General features: G+C 37.4%; 1 protein-coding gene across 9 annotated transcripts in view; it reads right to left on the bottom strand.

Annotated features, from left to right (window-relative positions):
• The window catches only part of FREM1 (FRAS1 related extracellular matrix 1), a 168609-nt gene that overhangs the window by 133649 nt on the left and 11273 nt on the right, over positions 1-23687 (bottom strand). For all 9 annotated transcript variants that reach the window (XR_011977447.1, XM_072656239.1, XM_072656200.1 and 6 more), the window contains exon 2: positions 2392-2893. Coding sequence is in view for 8 of the 9 variants with exons in the window: in XM_072656239.1 (XP_072512340.1) it covers positions 2392-2622 (231 nt within the window). In the remaining variant the exon portion in view is untranslated. The remainder of the gene's footprint in view (positions 1-2391; positions 2894-23687) is intronic.

The following is a 23687-nucleotide window of genomic DNA, read 5'->3' as shown; positions in this document are numbered from 1 at the left end:
TAGCTTGGAATCTATATCATCCGATTTTCCCCAGACACCTAGATGGCACAGTTAATAAAACACTGGAACTGGAGTCAGGAAGACCTGCCTCAGACTGTACTAGCTGGGAGACCCTGGGCAAGTTACTTAACTTCTCTCTCTCTGCTTCAGCTTCCCTGTCTATAAAGTGTGGGTAAAAATAGCACCTATTTCCAAAGGTTCTTATAAGGATCAAATGAGGTGATTACAAAGCACAGTATCTAGCACACGATAGCACTATATAAATGTTAGCTACTATCGTTATTATTAGATAACCTATGAAAAGTGTTTTGCGAACCTTACAAGGCTAAACAGATGCTAGATATTATTATCCCATGACAAGATGATTTCTGACATCCTTTCCAGGTCTCAGTCCTCAAATTCTCAATCCTACAACTAGATTGTCAAAATACAAGGTAATGTGACAGGCTGAGGGGTGAGTGCGCGGGTTTTAACAGTCCAAAAGAACAGGGAACTGTTGCCCAAGGGCGTGAAGCAGCTGTGGTTGTTCAGCATTTTCAGTCCCATCTAAAGCTCTTTGGCTGGCAAACTAGAGCACAAATCTTAGACTAGTGCAACCTCTCGGGAGATTTTGAGTATCTGATTGCTGCTACAGAAGGTCTGACTACACCCAAGGGTGTCCTCTCTGTGATTCTGGGATTCTTTCTAAAATGGGCTAGAAACAAAATGTGATGATTTAAAAAAAAATTAAAAAGGTCCATAGCTAACCATCTGAGTTAAAGAGGGGAAAAAAATGGAGCCAGTTTTAATTTTCTCTGAGGCACATCCTTATTCTCCTCTTGTGTCATTTTAACAAACTTTTAACAAAATCAGAGTGTGCCTGCTTCAGTCAATGGAAAGGCTAAAGAGCCCCTCAGTTCAGCAACAAGACCCAAGCTCCCCACTCTTTCTGGCAGAATGACACATGGCTTTTGAGTCGTTCGTAGGTTTTTCTTTCATTTGGGGGCAAATAGAATCTACATGAGGAAAAAGAAGCCTGTGGTGTTGTCAGGGCTACGTAAAAGCAAGGAGTGCTTGAACACTTGAGTTCAAGTCTCAGATCTTTCATTTCAAGGTGGGGGGACACCTCCAACTCATTTGTGACAGAGGAATACTAATACTTGCACACACAAGGTGATTGTGCTGAGAGCACATTAGTGAAGCTTTATGAGGCCAAAGAAATGTTAGCTGTTACGGTGTGCTCTATCACGCCCCACACTTTAAGAAAATTGAAACCACAGAAAAATAAAAATTTAGGGATCATGACCTTGGACGTCATAATAGAGCAACTCCAACATTTTTCACACTAGGAAACTGACACCCAGAGAAGTTAAGGGATTTTCCTAAGACCACACTTTCACTCCAGCTCCAATGCTCTTTCCCTGGCACCATATTGAAAACTCATAAGTTAAGAGGCTGATTGCCCCCCTTTACAAAAGCCCTGACAACAGGATGATCCTCAATAGTAACAAGGATAACAGATAGTATTTATGTAGCACTTCAAGTTTTGCAAAGTGCTTTAAAAATATCATCTCATTTTATCCTCACAAAAATCCTATATGGGAGGTAGTTTCATTATCCTCAATTTACAGATGAAGAAACTAACGCAAATAGTTAAATGACTTGCCCAGGGTCCTAGAGAGCTAGTAAGTATATGGGGCTGGATTTGAACTCAGAGGGCATTCCCAACTTCAGTTCATTATTCTACCCATTGTACCACCTAGTTGTCCCTAGAAAGCTCTGAAGATGATGATGATGATGGCAGCATGTGCCAAGCACTGTGCTAAGTGCTTTACAATTATTAATCATTTCATTTGATCATCACAAAAATCTTAGGAGGTAAGTGCTATTATTTTCATCATTTTATAAATGAGAAAACTAAGTCAAATAGAAGTTAAATGACTTGCCCAGGCTCATGCAGCTAGTAAATGTCTGAGGTCACATTTGAACTCAGTCTTCTTGACTGCAGGCCCAGAACTCTACCTCCTGTGCCACCTAGCTACCTCTAGTAAGCTCACCTAATGCAGCTTAAAATGAGATCTGAGATTTACAAAAAGACAAATTTACATCCAGTTTTACAACACATCTATAACTACAAACATGTTCTTTCTGTCTTACCTTCTTCCTCAACTCTCTTTTTCCCTTCTTCTACCTAAGGCATAGAATCCACAAGTATGACTGTGTTTCACTGGTGGCATTCAAGACAAAATTCCAGTTCTTATCTGGAATATTTATTAGCTAATTATAATATGCTTCTGCTGGTGAATGAACACAGGCCTGGAGGGTCAGTACTCACTAGAGAAATAAAACATGACATGCACACATACAGCTACATGCAAGGTTACAGGTCAGAAAATGCCTGGTACCACATACCTGTGGAGTGAGTTTTCCAACCCTCTGGGTTATTGGTTCATTCATCACAACTTCTACTTTGCAGGCATCCTTTTCCTTGGGTATGGAAAACTGCAGATCCTCCCTCGACAGAAAAGCAGAGCGGCCCTTTGTCACCTTCACCCCCTGATTGACACTAATGAAGGATGAGCTGGCACCTCGCAGGACAAGCAGCAGGCAGAGAAACAGCTCACCAGATCCAAGAAGGTTCATGTTATTAGGGGGTCACCAGCTTCCTTCCAGGAAAAAAGCTTCAGAAAAAGAAGGCTTCCCTCTCTCCTTTGGGACCATCAACACATACTCCCGAGGGCTGGGTTAAGAGAAGGAACTGGACAACATGCATGGAAACTGCTATTGGCTCCCCCTTCTTGAAATCTGGAGAATGAGGCCTTTCAAGAAATCCTGGAGCTTTTTTAATAAAACTTGCTGATCAATCCTGACAACGCCAGAAAGATTAATAGGTTTTCTGAGTGCTTTCCTAATCCTGCAAATAAGAGAAGGGGTAGGGGAAAAAGGAGAGAGAGAAAGAGAGAGAGAGAGAGAAAAAAAAAGCATTGCTATTCAGGAGATCCAAATGACAAAGGAATCTTTCAAGACTCCTCTCATTTCAGGTAAATTAAAAACAAATAAACTAACCTGACCTCTCAGTACATCCGAAAGGTGATGGGGTCAACTCATTATCCAGCTTGTGGGACTCTGACTTCCTGACTTTCTTAAAAACAATCTCAATGGTGATTGGGTGGTCCCATAGGAGAATTCCTACCTTTGACCTCAAGATAAATGGATATAACTTATTCCCTCTTAATCTGGAGAAAGTTATTGAACTCCAATCTTCTATTTCCTTGTTTGCCCTGACCTATAAAGACACTACTAGCTAATTGCTTTACCAAGGGGATAAGATTAGTTTGCCTCTGCACATGGCTTGAAAATCGCTATCACTGAGAAGGGATATCTCAGAAAAGGGGAAGGAAGGTGCAGGAGAAAGAGCATTAAACTTGTAATTAGGAGGAAGTAGATCAGGAATTCTTAACCTTTTTGGCAGACTGGTGAAGTCAATGGAGTCCTTATTGGAATAATGTGTTTAAACGTGCAAAATAAAATACATAGATTACCAAGGAAATCAATAATACCAGAAAACAGCTATCAATTTTCTTTTTTAAAGTTCATAGATCCCAAGTTTCTTTTGAACTTCTTTTGAAGTTCCTTTAGAACCCACTTCTCTCTTGGATTTGTCTATTTCTGTCAAGGACATTATTTTTTAAGATACCAAGGTTCACATTTTTGATTCCCCACTCTCCTTATTTCACACACTCCAATGAGTTACTAGTGTTGTTAATTCTACCACCAAAACATCTCTGACATCCATCCCCTTCTGTCCATTCACACAGACATAACATAATTCAAACCTTTATCATTTCTGAGCTGTACTAAGCAATAACCCCCTTATTTGGTCTCTGGACCTCAAGATTCTCCCCACTCCCATCCGTTCTCCACACTACCAAACTGTGGCACCTGTCTCTGTGACAACCTTGTCAATGACCTACTCAAACTCTAGTGGGTCTCCATGAAGTCTAGAGTCAAATGTCACTTCATCTTTATCTAATCTTTTATAATGGCTATTTTGCCCAAGTTTTATAATATAAATGATTACAATATAAATTATAGTAAAATACTGTAATTTACACAGGATAGGGATTTGATCTTTGATTTCGCTGATATAGGAAGCTTCCTTTGAAGATGAAAAAGCTCTATCTACCAATACATATGGACCCTTTCCCTGCACTTAAGGATTTTAGACATGTATATTGTCTTATTTCATCTTCACAGGAACCCTGTGATATAGCTATCACAAGGACTATTATTCCTATTTTACAGAAGAGGTAGCAGACTCAATGAGATTAATCGGTTTGACCATGATCACATAGCTTATGAGTGTCAGAGGATATACTGACATACATCTTCCATACGTGTTCCAATGCTCTCACTTCTCTGACATATTGACTCTCCTAATGTTGCTGTACCAATAATGCTTTCCAACAGAGAAACAAAATCAGGACAAAGTTAATATAATATACCTACTAGGCTTTAAAATCTGTAGAATAAGAGCAACGTAAGGCTTTTCTACACAATGAGAGTGACTGAGAGGGAAATGTTATTCAGTGTAGAATGTTTATAGAGATTATTTCCTTCAGACTTAAATTGAAATGTTCCTTTATCTATGGAAATGGTTTACAAATGCTTCTATCGGTGTGCTAAATACAAGTGGACATGTAGACCTGTAGACCATGCATGCTAAAGTACTATTTGTACTTCCCATATTTCACTGATCAAAGTGAGGCCTCTATTTCAAAAAGGACTGGTCTTGGAGTCCTACAACCAGGAATGGAAACCTTCTTCAACCACTTCTTAGCAGCATGACTTTGGGTTAGTCTCTTGACCTCTCTGTCTCAGTTACTCCTATCTGTAAAATGGAGATGACAAACTGCCTTCTCCCTGCCCAACAGATCTGTTTTAAAGAATAAGATTATGTAAACAAAGACTTTGAAATTATAAATACTATATAGATTTTTTAAACAGTGTATTTCATACTTATTTGAATATATATTCCATGACAATCTTTGAAACACCTGAGGAAAATTTAGACAACCAAAACATTAATGAAACTTTCTGAATGGGGATGTAATTTATATATATATATACATATATATATATATATAATGTATATTATACATGTATGTGTATATATATATGTATCCATATATATGTCCATATAATATGGCACCTGAGAAAAGGATATGTGATCAATACTTCTTTTAGGACATTTGTCTTTAACACAAATGACCATATCCACCCCACTGCAACCATTGATTCACACGCAATGTGTGACATTCAGATCAGTAATCATATAGTAGGAACCTACTATGTGTAAGGCGCTATGGTAGGTTCTGGGATACAAACATAAAGCAAATAATCCCTGTCCTCAGGTAGCTTACTTGCATCACTTTACTCCCAGTGGGGGCTGCAGTTCTTGGAATCATTCATTTTTTATGGAATCACTAAGTACCATGTTCACATGAATCTACAGATATGTGATAAAAATTGGCTCAGCCTACATATAACTAGCCTAGGTGCCCACGTCTGTGATATGTGAATTATCCAAATCCAAGTCTGGCTCTGGAACTTCATAAAATCTCAGAGCTGGAAGAGACCTGAGGGGTTATCTTAGTTCAACTTATACAAGAACAAGAATCTAAGGGGTAGGGGGTGTACTTTCAGCAGAATGCCAACTTCCACCATTCAGAAGGGAATTACCAAAGGATTAAGTCTCTACCTCCTGTTAGTCTCCCCTAAAGATTATCCTTGGCAGAGACAGTATTGCTTCTATAACATATGATTCTCTGTCCTAAACCCACAACATAGAATATCTATACTCTGGGCATGAACTATAATATTCTATCATAAATTTAATCATAAAATATTCAATCATAAATAGATATAATCTATCAACAGGCAAAGATTCCCCAGGTATTAAATAAATTTTTGTTGAAAAAAAAATAGAATGTAAGATCCCTAAGGACAAGGTTTATTTTATTTGTCCATGTCCCCAGAGCCTAGATGTTTACTTAATTAAATGGAAGAGTCTAATGACCATGTTAACTATGCATCCATTTAGTCTTTCCAAATTCGGTCCTTATATGAAGATGGATCATCCACATATAGTAAGTTAAATATCTAAATTCCTTAAGAAGAAATCAAAATATCTAGTTTTTTACATCTCACACCCCTAGAAAATACAAGAACCCACATGATAATTTCCTATTCAAATTGAGCCCCAATTAAAAGTTTGCCTCTAAAGATTCTATATTCTCTTTTCAGAAAATGGAAGTTATGTGATATTTTTCCCTTCTGGTTTCAGCAACCAACAAGTTTTTTTAATTAAATCTAATACCTGATAGTAATTATCAGCTTATCTCAAGTTCTTGGGGAAACCTTTCCTCTACTTCGTTTCAATTCTATATCTGATTTGTGACTTGCATTTATATATTATGTATAAAAAAGATAATTTAAAATCTTAATATATTTTTTAAAATATATTATGTGAAAGGTTGGTTTTGATAATATCTTAGAATGAGACTCCTTAGAGAAAACAAATATACCGTTCTAGTATAAGTCATGTAGGAATTCCTAAAAACACATCCCTAGACAAAACTAAGGATAAAATACAATACTGAGCCTGGACTAGAAATACCATGAAACAGTCTGCTGGACTCATAAAGGGACCCAGGAGATTATCTAGTATAATCCTTTTGGTCTATGGATGAAGAAACTGAGTCCCAAAGAAATAAAGTAATTTCAATACAGGTGTTAAGTAATAAAGCTGGAATTTATACCCAGGGCTTTCAACTCCAGAGATGACATACTTTTTCACTCTACCACATATCCTTTCATCAGTAAAAATGATCCTTGTGTCCATCAGAGTATAAGATACATGTAAATATGTCTCCCCTTGTGTACTACCCACATGACGTGAGGCTGTTGAACACAAATGGAGCCTTGCACAGTAGGAAACTATAAATGTACACATTGAGTGGATTTGATTTCATCATTCAGAAGGAGGGTTTACCAGAGGATTAAGTCTCTACCTCCTGTTAGTCTCCCCTAAAGATTACCCTTGGCAGAAACAGGTATGTATGTTTTCCTGGAATTGTGGTCCCCTGCCACCCACTCAGCCAACAGCTGTAACAAATTCCCTTTGAAAACCCAGGGATGTCTTGAATTATATGTTGGCAGAGTGAAATAAATGCTTTGATCTGAATTCAAGTTCCTGATCTTGGTATATGTTGTGAATTATTAACCTCACCCTCTCTGACCACCACCACCACTACCACCACCACCACCACCACCCACCCACCCACACACACACACACACACACACACACACACACACACACACACAACCTTTAAGAAGAAAAAAAGTCATATCTCAGTTGCAGGGGGTTTTGTCTCATTTTCTACATTTGCATTTCAAGTTTCTAAAAAGGGATTTAAATTTAGTATTGCCTGAAATAAGAAAAGACAAAAAAATAGAATCAATTAAGTCAATCAACGTGTGCTTTGTTTCTTGTTAGAGGTCTAGAAGGCTACCTAACTCTGTTTCAATCCATCTCTCCATTAAAAGGATATCACATGTTTCTTGGCTTTGTTTTATGGGAAAGGATGGGTTTTTTTCAATATTCATCAAATATCTCATTGTTCTTCAAGTTAGGTATTCAATTTAGCTTATCACTAAGCAGTCAAAGGTCCTAGTTTCCTGTTCCACATGATATGGGGGCAAGAGCTGATTTTTCACATTACATGGCTAAACATGTTCCTTAACTCTAGAGATATGGTCAAAGTTTAAGGAGGTAAGAAACGTATTCTGCCTAAGTAGTAAAATCCTGAAGGATAGCCACTTTGAAAGGACAAAAAAGAAAGAGGAGTGAATTATTTATTCTAGTTCCCCATCTACATACCATACTGAAGGAAGGCTGGACAAATTTCCCTAAGGTAGAGCCTCTCAACCTCTCTTGTGTCATGGATTCCTTTAGCGATCAGTTGAAAACAAATGCTTTGTCCTCTACATGAGTATTTTTGACATCTTTGCTTTTATTTTTTTAATTTAATTTACTTTTTTTCCATTAACAAAAATCTATTTCTCTTTCTCTCACCTCTTTCCCGAGCAAAAAAGAAAAAAAAATTCTTGTAAAAGAAAATACATATAGTCAAGCAAAGCAAATCCCAACATTAGCAATATAAAAAAAAAATGTCACAATTGTCACCCTGCCCCCATCATCTCTCTGCCAAGAGGCAGGCACTGTGTTTCATCATTAATCCTGTGGTTGGTCACTGTATTGATCACACTTCTTAAGTCTTTCAAAGTTGTTTGTCTTTACAACGTTATTGTTACTGTATCAATTGTTCCCCTACTTCTGATCACTTCATTCTGTATCAGTTCATTCAAATCTTCTCGTGTTTCTCTAACACCATCTCTAGAACAATAATATTCCATCATGTTACTATACTATAACTTTTTTGTCCAGGTCCTACATGATGGAACCCCCATAATTTCTAGTTCTTTGTTGCACCAAAAAGAACTGTTATAAACATTTTTGTATATATGGGTCTATTCATTCTTTCTTTGATCTCTTCAGGGTACAGGTCAAATAAGGGTATCACAAAGGTATGCACAATTTAGTAGCTTTTGAGGTATGGTTCCAAACTGATTTCCAGAATAGCTAGTCCAATTTATAGCTCCACCAATAGTGCATCAGTATACCTGTTTTCCTGGAACCCATCCAATGTTTATTTTTTTTTTGTCAACTTTGCCAATCTGATGAGTATAAAGGAAAAAGTTCAGAGTTACTTTAATGTGTATTTCTCTCATTAGTGATTTGGAACATTTTTTTTATTTGGTTATCTCTTCCCTGTTTACATAACTTGACCATTTTCCATCTGGGAAGCCTATGTTCATACTTTAAGGGAATGCTAAATTCCAATGAGAGGTTAATTAAAATAAAGATGAAATTTTTCTTTCCCAAATAAGTTTCATGGGCCCCTTGAGTATATTCATGAGCACCAGGTTAAGAACTGCTGTTCTAAAGAAAAATCAAAGAATGTGAGTTTGACTTTTGTGAAGGAGTCTGCCACTGTTATGAGTCTTTTACTAGTTATTACTTACTAGTTAGTAGTGTTTTATAAAATAACACCATCTCTGGGGCCACTTCCCCAACTCCTCCTCACATTAGCAGGCTGCCTAGATTCCCTAGAAAGCAAATTTATATTCTCAGAATTCTAGGGGTTACTGAGGAGCCGAGTTTCTAGTATTACTGCTCATTGACCCCCACTGATGTGCAGAGTTCTCACTGACAATTAATCGACCAGACTTAATTAGATTTGAGAAAAGGTATTTATTTTATGGTGCCTAAGAACTGGAAATTGAGAGGATGCCCATCAGTTGGGAAATGTTTAAACAAGCTGTGGTATTTGATTATGATGGAATATTATTGTGACAAGCAGGATGATTTCAGGAAAATCTGGAAAGACTTACAAAGCATGAACTGATGCAAAGTGATACAAAGCAGAGCCAGGAGAACCTTGTACACAGTAAGAGCAATATTGTACAATAAACTATTAGCTATTAATATTCATGTTAAATAATTATTCTCAACTGTATAATGATCTAAGACTTACAATGAAGCATGCTATCCATCTCCAGAGAAAGAACTGATACTGTCTGAATACAAACTGAAGCATGCTATTTTCACTTCCTTTTTTTCTTCTTCCTTCCTTCCCTTATATTCAAATTTTCTTGTACAAAATTACTAATATGAAATGTTTTACATGTGAAAACTATATCGTATTGTTTACCATCGCAGAGAGGGGGAAAAGGAGAAAAGGAGGGATTGAATTTGGAACTCAAAAATTTTTTAATGTTAAAAAGTTATTTTAACATTAAAAAATTATTTTAACATGTAATTGGGGAAAAATAAAATATGTATTAAAAAGAAAAGATATTTACTGAGAAAGTATAACAAAAATAGTAGTTACAAAAACATTCCCAGCAAACCAAAGATATTGTCTCCTTGCATATAAAAGGTACCTGGGAAAAGTCAGTTCAAATATAGAATAGGGTCATAGTAGGGTACACTTTTAGAGAATACATGTGAAAAAGGCGTAACTCACAGCTTATAAATATTGGAAGACTTTTTTTCATGTTATAGAGTCTTCATTAATTTCTCCTTATATGTAACTCTTCAAGGGCTCAGAGGACAGGTCTCCTTATAGTGTCTATACAGGATACTTCTCTCCATCTTGAACAGTCATACTTCCTGAAGCTCACTTTTCTTGGGATGTCTAGTCATCCTTGGTGCATCATTCAGTTCCCCATGGAGATATTACCATTAGCTACCACTGTACTGGATGCTACTACCAGCTGTGGTGCACTGGGAAGCTATCTCCTTCCTCCAAGAAAAATTCCCTTTCAGGAGCTTGGAATTATTAGCTCCTGAATTTAGAGTTCTCTGGCTCACTACTCAAATGATTTATTGTTTATATATAACCCAAAAGGTATAGCTTGATCTTCTCAAACAATCACAAGATATAGTGTAGTGGGACCTGCCTTTCATCTCATGACCCAAAATCCTATGATCTTTTCAAATTGATGAAGTACTTATCTGAGTAATATAATGACATTATAGGAAAATTCCTTAATACCAAGTTTATTTTGTAGATTGATTAGTTAAATGTGGTGAGGTGTTGAACCATCTCCATTCACATGCATTATTTCAAAGGTACCTCATAACAAGCACACGAGACAATTATTGTGGAAATTATTTTTCAATCTATAGATGGGGATACTGAGACTCATTGAGGTTAAGTTACTTGCCCATAGATACTATGCTAGTAAGTATTAGAGTTGGAACTTGAACCCATGTCTTCATGACTCCAAATCTAGTACTATTTCTGTCTACCAATTCTATGCTATCTTTCAAATAAATGTACCAAATTCAAATGTTGTAGAAACAAATGAAAAGAGCCCCTTATTTACACAATGAGAGCAAGAGGATCTCAGTTCAAAGTCAAACACAACTGAGTCCTTCCATCTTAAAAGCAATATCTTGTATACTCACTATAGGGTCACTTTTGGTTATGTTTTGGTTTGGGTTGGGAAAGACATTCCAAATGTGTGTGTGTGTGTGTGTGTGTGTGTGTGTGTGTGTGTGTGTATAATATTGAAGAAATTCTTTTTTTACAGTGGAAAGAGTGCTAGATTTGAATTCAGAAGAGATGTGTTTACATCCTGTTTCTAACACTCACTACCTTTGTAACCATAAGTAAATTCTTGAAGTCTCAATTTTCTTATGTGAGAATTAGGGGTAAAAATATCAGTAGCATTTGCCTATAAGGGCTATTATGATATTCCGATAAGATAATGGAGGCAAAATGCTTTGCAGAACCTTAAGCTTTATGTAAAGAATTCTTGTTATTATTATTATTAGGTCCCTGAGAAGAGTGAAAGAGCAACAAAATGGTGGTGAAGAAAGAGTACAATAACGAAGGCGACAAATTACTCAGGAGATAAATTACTTGGGCTTTTGTGGACGTCGGGACGTCGGTATCTTGTATTGTGCTCAGAAATAAATCGATCATCGGTATAAATCCCACATAATCAGAATTTCAAGAGGGGAAAGTGACCTTTAGAATTATTTATAATAATCTAACCTTTTCAGAGCACATACAATCCAGAACATCCTTCACTTTAATACATTTATATTTCCAGTCTCTTTTACTCTATTTTACTTCTGTGGAGACACTCATCATTGCGGATTCCTGTTTTTCTCTTTTGCTATTATTTCTGCTATAAAAGCCATAAATTCTGCCATTTGCCTCTTTTCATTCCTTTTAAAATTCTTATTTATCTCTTTAATCATTCTGGACCTTCCTGCTACACTTCCATATCTCTGGAGAATCCCTATGGTTCTCTTTCATCAGATGTTGGTTCAATTTCTTTTTCTTGAAATATCTCTTTTGAGACATTTGTAATTTTTATAATGTCTTGATTCTCCTCTACCCTTCTAATTTCAATATCTTCTCCTTACTTAGAATTATCTTTTTGTGCTTTAAGTTATTAACTGAATTTTCTTCCTCTTGATATTTTTGGTGATTTTCAGTCTACTTATATTCCTTTATCCTTTTTGATTCCTCCCCCTTTGATATTAGGTTAATCCAGGACTGAATATCAGAACTATTTCAATGGTGATGGGAAACTGACTTTTCATCAGCCTAAGGCCTTGCCCAAGTAGATTACAAGGAAACAAGCCTGGTACTGGCTATATTCCTGTTCCCTTTCAAGGTTTGCACCCCCTCCTAGTTCCGTCTGTTCTTTAATCCCTTTGTTGAACTGAGTCAGTGTTTGCCATTTTTTTCCAAGGTTGGGGAAGAGCAGAGTGAATGTTCTAGGTATCTGTCCTCTTGAAACTAGCCCAGGCAGAAGAGAAGTGTGAGATCCATCTTCTCCACATTGTTGGACAGAGTTAAGGTCCACTGCTTATTTCAACAGGATAGTGGGATAAGGGCAGGGGTGGGGAGCACCAGAAGAGAGTGAAGCAGCAGAAAGGGAGGTCCCAAAGCATAAGAACATGGATCACTTTGTGCACCTGCTGAGTGTGGAGGTTGGTGAAGGGTCCTCATTGGGTAGTGCCATAGAGTACCATTTCCCACTATTAATTCATATGGATGTTAACTTGATAGTCTTCTTGTTTTCTTCTCTTATAGGAACAGCTATAATTGTATTACCTTGACCTCTTTTGGGCTTTTTGGAGAGTTGTAGAGACCAGAAAAAAATATCCAGTCATCCATCTTGTTGGCCACATGACCGAGAAGTTTGTCATTTATGCAATACATTTGTGATACATTTTCAAAAGGTCATTAGACTGGGTGAAGAGAAGTTTGTTCATCAGGAGATTCATATACACCTTTAGAACTTGGACTTCTGGACCCAAAGCTAAGTGCCAAACCAGACCATCAGCCATTGTCTCCCCCTCTACCTTCCTTGGACTGTTGATCTGACCTCATACAGGGTCAAAAAAAGTTAGGGAGGGGGATATAGGAGGTGCCAGAAGTAAAAACAGGACAAGTGTTCACCAAATAACCTCAAGGGAGCCGATAAACTGCTTCTTAACCATTTCATCTTAAGTTGATTTCACAATAGAAAGAATAGTTTTTTTTCTTTTTGCATGGTTTGTAAGGTTCAGCTGTCTCCCAGCATGACACAGTATTCATGCCCTGCTATAAAGAGGCTCCAGCCCAACTGGCCCTTTGCCCATCACTGCATTTTTTCTTCATGAGGAAGTCATATATATACTAAATACATCTGTATAAACCAATAAGGACAAAATGTGAGGAAAACTGTTATGAAAAGTAGGGGAAAAACTTCCTCTAGAATGTTCCTCACAAATTCAAACAAAACTTTTTTAATCAAGTCCCTTTTCTTGAGAGATTTCCTAAACAGAATAAAACAATTTAGGAATGCTCCATTTTTTCTTGAAAAAAACATTATTAATAGTTTTCCTATGATGACACATGCCACCTAGCTGACAGAATATGCACGCTTCATATTCTGTATAAACATGATACTTCTGTGACTAATCTGAAATAATCTGTCCATGGCATGAAAAAGAAATTGACACCAGCTGCAGGACAGACTTGCCATGGAGAAATAGGGCATAGTCATGGAGATGATCACTTAGCTTGTGTGCTATTCAAATAAAGTCTATACAAATCGGAATAGTCTTTATTGGACATTCTTGCATTCATCGTGCTGTGTATTTGATGTAAGCACCTCCAGAAGCACTGGCCCTTGTTTTTCGCAGGTACGTGGATAACCCAAACATTCCAAGAGAGAGAGAGACAGACAGACAGACAAAGAAACAGAAAGCACAATGTTGAAAGAAAGGTGACACTTCAGACAGGGCTTGAAAAACCAATTAGATCCTTGGCCAGACATGATGAAGGTCAATGGGAATCTCCTGACTTCTGTTTTATAATTAAATCTTCTAAATCCAAGTCAATGTAACTGTGATGGCTAATGTGATGGAAGAAAGGAAGGAAACATGCATTTATGAAGCATTTCCCATGTGCCAGACACTGGGCTAAGCACTTGGACAAATGTGATTTCTTCTGTTCCTCATAACAAAGATGCTATTATTATCCCTATTTTATAGTTGAGGAAACTGAAGCAAAGAGATTAAGTGTCTTGCCAGGGCCTCACAGCTGGTGTTTGAGGTCGGATTTGAACTCAGTTCTTCTGAGCTCCTGACTTAGTGGTCTATCCACTGTACCACCTAATTACCCTTGACTGGTGTGAATACATACATACACACACAGATGTACATACACATGTAAATAAGGTGGTATATTTTTTAAACCATCATACCTATTGGACATGGAGATCACAAGACCCTAGACCTACAGATAAAAGGGATCTTGGAAATTATCTAGTCTACCTCCTTGATTTTATTGATAAGACCCAGTGAGCTTGAGTGATAGACTCACTCAAGAAACAGATTTGGCATTTAAATCCAAGTACTCTGATTCCAAATGTAGCTTACTTTCCAGTGTGTTGGACTGCTTCCTTCTCCAGTTAGGTCACAAAAGTCTGCAGTTTAGATATGGCTATAATAACTAGTCATGATTCAGTACAATTCTTTAGAAAGTGGCTAAATTGAATCTGAATCATAGTATGAGTTGGTATTAACTAGTTGGTTCCCTTAGTCAAGAAGTAACTAGCAGTCTTGAGCAAATCATTTATCCTCTGCTTCTGTTTCCCCAACTGAAAACTGGAGGTGATTAAGGCTAACCTTGTTAGCATGGCACTGAAGACCAAATGAGATACTGTAGGTGAAATACTGCTCCTCTTTCTTCAATGGATCTGTGATCCCACTGTTTCATATAATCCCTTCACAGCAACCTCATCCACACCTCCTTATACTGTATGATTCTTATTCATGTTTCCCCATACATACACACACACATGCGGACCACAAAGCAACTACACAGCATACTGGAAACCTTCTTCTAGTTCAAGGCTTCTTAATCTGGGGTCCACAGATACCAAGGAGTCTGTGAATAAATTTCAGGGGGAGAAATATCTTTATTTCAAAATAAGTGGTCTCTTTTATAATTCTGTATATTTTATTTTAGGCTTTCAAAACTAGCTATGTGACCCTGAGCAAGTCACTTAACCTTGTTTGCCTCAGTTCCCTCCTCTGTAAAAGAATTGGAGAAAGAATTGACAAATCACTCCAGTATCTCTGTTAAGAAAACCCCAAATAGGGTCACAAAGAATCAGGTATGACTGAAAAGGAAAGAACAACGACAAAGGTTTATGTAAAGGATTTTATACACTCTAAAATGCTGCATAAAAGTCAGTTGTTCTTACTACTACTGTTATTATCACTGTTATTCTTTGCCCTCATGCTGTTACTGAGAAAAGGCTACAACTTATTAAATGATTTTACAATTGACAACTTGAAAGGGCCCTTACATGTCACTGAATGCAACTCCCTCATTTTACAGGCAAGGAAAGAGGTCTAAGGAGCTGCGTGATTCTTCCAGGCTGCTAAGGCAGATCTCTCTCAATCCCATTCCAGTGCTCTGTCCACTGCACCATGATGCCTTTTCCATGGACTTGGGGGGAGGACTTTCTTCCATACTTTTCACTAAAGTTATCTTTCTCTTTTTCTTTGCTACAGACTAATTTTCTTAGCAAAACTTGGACTCTCCATCCAGGTCATTAACAGACAAGGTCAGGCACTGACATACTTTTTTAAGTTAATGAAAGTTTTTAAATTACTTTTAATTCTTTGTTAATAACAAAAGTTATGTAAACTCCACTGGTATTAAGATACTTGTTCTAGAATTCAAGCAAATTAATTTTTTAAATTAATTTCATTATTTCCCCTACACCTGAAGTGAACTTTTATCTATATTTGGGTAGGTCTTGTCTGTTACTTTGCAAATAACGTGGCACGTTTACAAAGCTATTATTTTCATATCTGAATCTTGACATATACATTGCTGACAAACAATTATACATATATGTATATATACATACACATATCCTGATGATATCACTGGTGAGATATGTATATATGTATGTATATATGTACATATATATATATACACATACACTCACATAGACATATATATATATATATATGGTATCCTGATGATATAACTGGTAACCACCAGCTATATCATCAGGATCAATTAAATTTTAAATATGAAAACATGCCATGTTGCACCATATACATGGTTCATTCTCTCTCTATTTCACTATAGCAACCATAACTGAATCTCTATTAATCTTGAAAATCTGAAAAATACTTCAAAAGAATATCTGGTCCAATTCTGCTCATTCGTCAGGGAAGATATTGCTAATTCCATCTTATAAATGAGACAACTGAGAGACACACAAGTTCAGTGATATGCTCAAGGTCATACAGTAAGTTACTTCTTGGAATCTGCCCCAGAGTCTACACCATTCCTGAACAAGAATCTTCTCCAGGAGAGGTTCCTCAGTTTCTACTTTAAAGATTGTCAGTGGTGACAAACTTATTTCCACCTGACTATATTTTGGCTGCCATGTCACATTGCAAAAATCATGTATACCAAAACCTCCAGATCATTTTTTCATATAAACTACTGTAATAAAAGTTATAATAAGAGAACTGAATACAATATTCCAAATATGGTCAGAATAAAAAGGGCAGAATATAGTGAAATCATCATTTTCTTCATTCTAGATACTAAGCTACCGAAAATCATGTTAGCTATTTTTCAGTTGCCTTGGCACATTGTCGACTCACATTAAGCTTGTAGTCCACCAAAATCTTCATATCTTTTTCTTATTAACTATTGTTTAGGCACACTTCCTCCATTCTATTTTTATATAATGGATTTTTAAAAATCGAGTATAGGATTTTCCCTATGTTTTTTTCTTACTAGATTTGACTCATCTTTTTAGTCTGTTGAGATCTTTTTGGATACTGTCACCTGGCATTAGCTATCTTTGCCAGATGGCTTTATGCCATCAGCAGATTTTGTGAGCTTACCTTCTATACCTTTATCCAAGTCAAGATGGAGGGATAAAAGTGGAGTTAAATGTCAAATTTCCCAGCTGCTAATGTAGTTCCTTCTCTACCCTATCCTATGACTGCTGATTTAATGAGTTTTAATTACAGAATGACCTTAAAACTCTTAACATTATTAGTACGAACAAACTCCAGGAGCTGCTTTTGGTCGAGATTAGTGAGCTCTGGGGAAAGGGGATGATGGAGGAGGAGGTAGAAAATGAAGAAGAATTTTCAGGAAACCAGCTGTGTGTTCTATGACAGTGAACAATCATTTACCTAAAACATGAAAACTGAAAGCAAAACATGAGGAACTTCCGTCTGGTTTTCCAACAATAATTCATTCTTTCCCCCATTCAAACTTCACTGGAGGCAGCAGCTGCTCAAGGATGTAGCTGTTACCTTTAAAGTCGTCACTTAACAGCCTTGGCTTTTGACTTCTTAGAGTGTTCTAGTGCTTTCTACTCCAAACACTAAGATTAAAAGCCTCGAGCAAACAAGCTACTTCTTGAATCTGAAAATACTTCTCCTCCAAGAATGTAATTCAATTCCACTAAATCCATGAAACGTGCTGGTACTGTTTCTAACATCCTCCTCCAACCTGTTTGCAATTTTCCCCATCAGACTGGCAACTGACTCCTGTGACATAAAGCAATTTCAGGCTGAAAGGGACCTTGAAAGTCTTAAGATTTAAAGATCTTAGAGATTTTTTGATCTGAAGAGGAAAGTGACATCCAAATAGGTTAAGTGATTTGACCAAGATCACATAGCTAGTTAAAGCCAAAGCTGGGACTAGGAAACCACCTCCTGACTCCCAAATTGGTGGACTGTCTACTAAATTATGCTACATTCTCTGATCCAACCAAATCCAACCCAAATAAAACAGAATTCTGCTCAGTTCTCATCTTCCAACTTTGTGGGATATATTAACGTACTCCCCACTCCCACCTCCCACCACCAGGAACAAGAGACAAAACCCTGCTTCTCAATTGGTCCTTTGGAGGAGGTCGGTGAAGACAGATTCATTCATCCATACATAAACTCATAGAGTTCTTCTCTCCATAGATTTTTATCAACCTATTTTCCATGCTGCTGTTAAGAGGATTGAGTTAATTGTGAGATTTTCTTTTCTTCCAGCTTACTGCTTTGCAAAAAGCCTTGCAAATTCCACAGAAAACCTGCTTTGTGACTTCATTCTGAAAGTCTGCTTTTAATGATTCTTGTACTCTCAAAGATTAAGAAAATTGATATAATTCTAAATTATTTTTCTTGTAGCCACAGGACTAGACACCTTTTTCCTATTGCTTTCTATCATTAAAAAAAGGCTTGTTTAGGCTGGAAAGCATTAAGTTTTACTGTAATTGTCAACCTTCCTTTAAAAAAAACAAAAGGTTCCAAAATACAGGATCTCAGGGTTGGAAGGAAGCTCATAGGTCATCTAACCCAGCCAGACCTTGCACAACAATCGTTTCTTCAACAACCCCAAAAGGTGATTGAACAACTTTTGTGTGAGGTAGAACTCAAGTGGCTCCCAAGGCAACCCACTCCCTTTCAGATACCCCTAAATTGTTTGTTTGCTGATATCAGCCTCTCTGCATTTCCATGCATTGCTCCTATTTGAAGACATCTATCCTGTACCCACAAACTTCTTTTCTCAAGCTAAAAACTTCCAGTTCCATTTACATATCCTCATACGGAATGGAGTATTCAGGTTCCAATATTGTAAGCCAAATCATTATTGCCAAAAGCCGAGATCTTGATTAAATGAATTTCATTCAGTTTTATCAAGTAAAAAGTAGCGTTATGAGAAGCAGCCTGGCATATTGTGAATAGAGGGCCAGCCCAAAAGATAACAAGACCTGGGTTTAAGTCTGACACAATTGATTGTATGACCCCAAAAAGTCTCAGTGCTTAACCTCCAAGTTCTCTAAGACTCTAAGTGGCCAAAAAGAGGCTAATTCGTATCAGTAGAGAATCTTTCTTCACCCAAGAGTCTCCTATCAATGAAATTCAGGTATAATCCTTATCTCTATCCATGTCAGAGGTAGTTAGTTGTATGTTGATCACAGGAGTCCACAGTAACACATGCAGTCAGTCTCTTCATTCTCTGCTTCAAAAGATCAATGAACTTAGTGTGAAGCTGTCTCTACTGATACAGATTAGAGACTTGATAAATGTTCTTCATGAGTTCATTCGGCTGGGGAAAAAAATCATCCTATGGTGGCTAACCATTTGGTAGTGAGCCTTTGTCAGTTTGAGTAGACTGGTCCTTAAGTGATAGACCGATCATTCTTCAATAAATCTGCACTCAAGGCTTTGATAGGACATACCTAATGAGCCTCCACTTGACTGCATTGCTTAGTGTACCCTCCTGGCCCACAATGATGTATCAGAAGGGGACTTAATAGAGGCCAATATGTTGTTATTATTGTTTTTTTGTTTTTTCGGTCATTCGGTCATGTCCAACTCTTTGTGACCCCGTTTGAGGTTTTCTTGGCAAAGAAAATGGAGTAGTTTGCCATTTTCTTCTCCAATTTATTTTTACAGATGAGGAAACTGGGGCAAACAGGGTTAAGTGACTTGCCCAGAGTCATTCACTAATAAGTGTCTGAGGCCATATTTGAACTCAAAAGAAAGGGGAGAATCACATTCTCCTCAGTGCACCACTTAGCTGCCTCTAGAGGTCAATATACTTGATCATAAAATATAGTTAACAGATTTGTTTAATGGGAATACTGTAAACATTAAGAGAAAAAGAAGATGAACTTGAGAAGATGAAAGGGAAAGTTGATAAAAGGAAGGACAGCTATTCCTGTAATTTGAAATTGTGTTCATATAGTATCCGGGTGTGTTTTGACAGGCATTTTCCTAAGTCTTTTACACTGTCTACATTTATTTTAAATGGAATTTCTCTTTCTATATCTTCCTGACGGACTTTGTTGGTGATACATAGAAATGCTGATGATTTATATGGGCTTATTATATATTCTTCAATTTTTTAAAACTGTTAAATTGTTTCAATTGGCTGTTTAGTTGATCTCTAAGCGTCTCTCGGTATGTCATTATATCATCTGCAAAGAGTGATAATTTTGTTTCCCCTTTGCCTACTCTTATTCCTTTAATTTCTTTTTCTTACCTTATTGTTACAGCTAGCATTTCTAGTACAATATTGAATTATAGTGGTGATAATGAACATCCTTGCTTCACCTCTGATCTTACTGGAAAGGTTTCTAATTTATCCCCACTACAGATAATGGTTTTAGCTAGATACTACTTATCATTTTAAGAAAAACTCCATTTATTCATATGCTTTCTAGTGTTCCTAATAGGGATGGGTATTGTATTATTTCAAAAGCTTTTTCTATACCTATTGCTATAATCTTGTGATCTTATCATATGATTATCACCTGGTCATAATGTATGAGCTTTGTGATATATTTCTGTAGTCTTACTGCTAATATTTTATTAAAAATTTTTACATCAACATTCATTAAAGGTGCAGTCTATAGTTTTCTTTCTCTGATTTTACTCTCCTTGTTGGGCATCAAAACCATGTTTGCATTATAGGAGGAATTTAGTAGGAATATTTCTTTATTTTTTCAGATAGTACTAGAATTAATTATTCTTTAAAAGTCTGATAGAATTTTTTAATGCCTGGTAGAATTTATTCCTGTAATTTGAAAAAGATTTTTTCAAGGTTGCAAGTTTGTGACAATATTCAACTGCATCTAACACATTCAATTATGTTAATAATGAAATGTGCTTAAGTTGGTCACAGATTTTCTGGTAATAAACTTACAAAAAATATAGTAATTCTTACCAACTTCATGGTACAGATGATAAAGCACTGCACATGGGATCTAGAGAACATAAATTTAAATACAGCCTCATATATTTGCTAGTATGATCCTGGGCAAGTCACTTAATTTTTCTACCTCCGTTTCATCAACTATAAAATGGGGATATAATAATAATATCCCCCCCCCAGGGTTGTTGTGAGGATCAAATGAGATATTTCTAGAGCACTTAACACAGTACTTGGCACATAGTAAGCACTATATAATTATTAGCTATTATTATTATTATTACATCCCACAGTTGTGAGGATTAAATGAGATGATATTTATAAAACATTTAGCACAATGCCTGGCACATAGTAGGTGCTCAATAAAAGTTGGTTTCTCTCCCTCACCACCTAGATTCTTTTGGAGCATTGAACTACATGGTCCTGGATATAGCCTAACACTGACTTTGAAAACACCAGTAGTCAAACTATTTTTTCTCCATTAAAATGCTAAAGAGAGCTCATCCCAGTCAAAATCATACTAAACAGGTAGGCAAAGTTAGACCACAGGGACTTTGGACTCTACTGACAATGCACCCAAGTGACTATCATACTCCACTGACATTCTGCCACATTGACATTCTGATTTAAATATTGGACTTCAACCCCCTCTACTTAGATTTCTCCTTACTTGCCTCTTCCTACCAGACACACCTACCTCCAATCTTTGCCACAATCTCCCACTGTCTTTATTTCTTGTTATCTATAATCACAGCCCTAAACACAAACTTCTTTCCCAACAAACCTTCTCCATATCCTTCCTATCCAGCTCCCCCATGATTCACCTTTCTACAATCTAGCATCATACTCTAGGGAGTTCATGTTCAATTGTGAGCAAATTCTCCTCTTCCACCAAGATTTTTTTCATATTCACATCTCAACCAAAACCTAGGTTGTCTATAGAAGCACCACATCCAGCATGGGTGTCCACAGTTTCTCTCCAGTGAAAGTCATTCCTCAATGTACTAGCCAAGAAAGGAGGAGGCACTGGCACTGTTGACACTTTAAAGAGCATTATTCTCGGGGAGGAGCCAAGATGGTGGAGTAGAAACATACACATATGCTAGCTCCAGACCCACAGCCCATAAAATACCTGTAAAGAAGAACTCCCAACAAATTCTGGAGCAGCAGAAGCCACAGAACAACAGAGTGGAGGAGATTTCTGTTCCAGAGAGCCCTGAAAAAATCGACACCAAAGATCCCTCGAGCGCTGGACCCTGAGCAGAGCCCAGCCCTGTCTCGGCCGCACAGCACGGAGAGCAGCAGATCCCAGCATGCTTCAGGAACAGAATCTCCAGCTGCCATGCAGATCCCTCCACCCACAGGTGCTAAAGGTCAGTGAGAGAGTCTTTTTGGCTTTCCGAGAGGGTAGTAGGGTGTCCCCATAACTCAGGCCCCCTCGGGAGGGAGCAGCAGAGGCAGCAGCAGACAAGGGCTCCCCAAGCAGGCAGGTGCTCAGATCCATTGTTGAAGGTCTCCACATAAACCCCCGAGGGAACTGAGCCCCGAGTGGTGGCCCTGCCCCCACCTGAGCACCTGAACTTAATCTCACACTGAATGAAAAGCCCTGAGGCTGGGAAGCAGCATTTGAATCTCAGACCCCAAGCACTTGCTGGGTGGATCTGGAGGCCAGGTGGGTGTGGAGAGGACACTCAGATGTCAAGTCACTGGCTGGGAAAATGCCCAGAAAAGGGGAAAAAAAATAAAACCATAGAAGGCTACTTTCTTGGTGACCAGATATCTCCTCCCTTCCTTTTGGATGAGAAAGAACAAGGCTTACCATCAGGGAAAGACACAGAAGTCAAGGCTTCTGTATCCCAAACATCCAGAATAAATATTCAATGGGCTCAGGCCATAGAAGAGCTCAAAAAGGATTTTGAAAATCAAGTTAGAGAGGTGGAGGAAAAACTGGGAAGAGAAATGAGAGAGATGCAAGAAAAGCATCAAAAGCAGGTCCACACCTTGCTAAAGGAGACCCAAAAAAATGCTGAAGAAAATAACACCTTGAAAAATAGGCTAACTCAATTGGCAAAAGAGGTTCAAAAACCCAATGAGGAGAAGAATGCTTTCAAAAGCAGAATTAGCTAAATGGAAAAGGAGATTCAAAAGCTCACTGAAGAAAATAGTTCTTTCAAAATTAGAATGGAACAGATGGAGGCTAATGACTTTATGAGAAACCAAGAAATCACAAAACAAAACCAAAAGAATGAAAAAATGGAAGATAATGTGAAATATCTCATTGGAAAAACAACTGACCTGGAAAATAGATCCAGGAGAGACAATTTAAAAATTATGGGCCTACCTGAAAGCCATGATCAAAAAAAGAGCCTAGACATCATCTTTCATGAAATGATCAAGGAAAACTGCCCTGAGATTCTAGAACCAGAGGGCAAAATAAGTATTCAAGGAATCCACAGATCACCTCCTGAAAGAGATCCAAAAAAGAGAAACTCCTAGGAACATTGTGGCCAAATTCCAGAGTTCCCTGGTCAAGGGGAAAATATTGCAAGCAGCTAGAAAGAAACAATTCAAGTATTGTGGAAATACAATCAGGATAACACAAGATTTAACAGCTTCTACAGTAAGGGATCGAAGGGCGTGGAATATCATATTCCAGAAGTCAAAGGAACTAGGACTAAAACCAAGAATCACCTACCCAGCAAAACTGAGTATAATACTTCAAGGGAAAAAATGGTCTTTCAATGAAATAGAGGATTTTCAAATTTTCTTGATGAAAAGACCAGAGCTGAAAAGAAAATTTG

Source organism: Notamacropus eugenii, chromosome 1 (assembly GCF_028372415.1).
Source record: "Notamacropus eugenii isolate mMacEug1 chromosome 1, mMacEug1.pri_v2, whole genome shotgun sequence".
Taxonomy (NCBI): Eukaryota; Metazoa; Chordata; class Mammalia; order Diprotodontia; family Macropodidae; genus Notamacropus; species Notamacropus eugenii.
The sequence above is the reverse complement of the archived record's forward strand: the minus strand, read 5'-3'. Positions and strand labels throughout refer to the sequence as shown.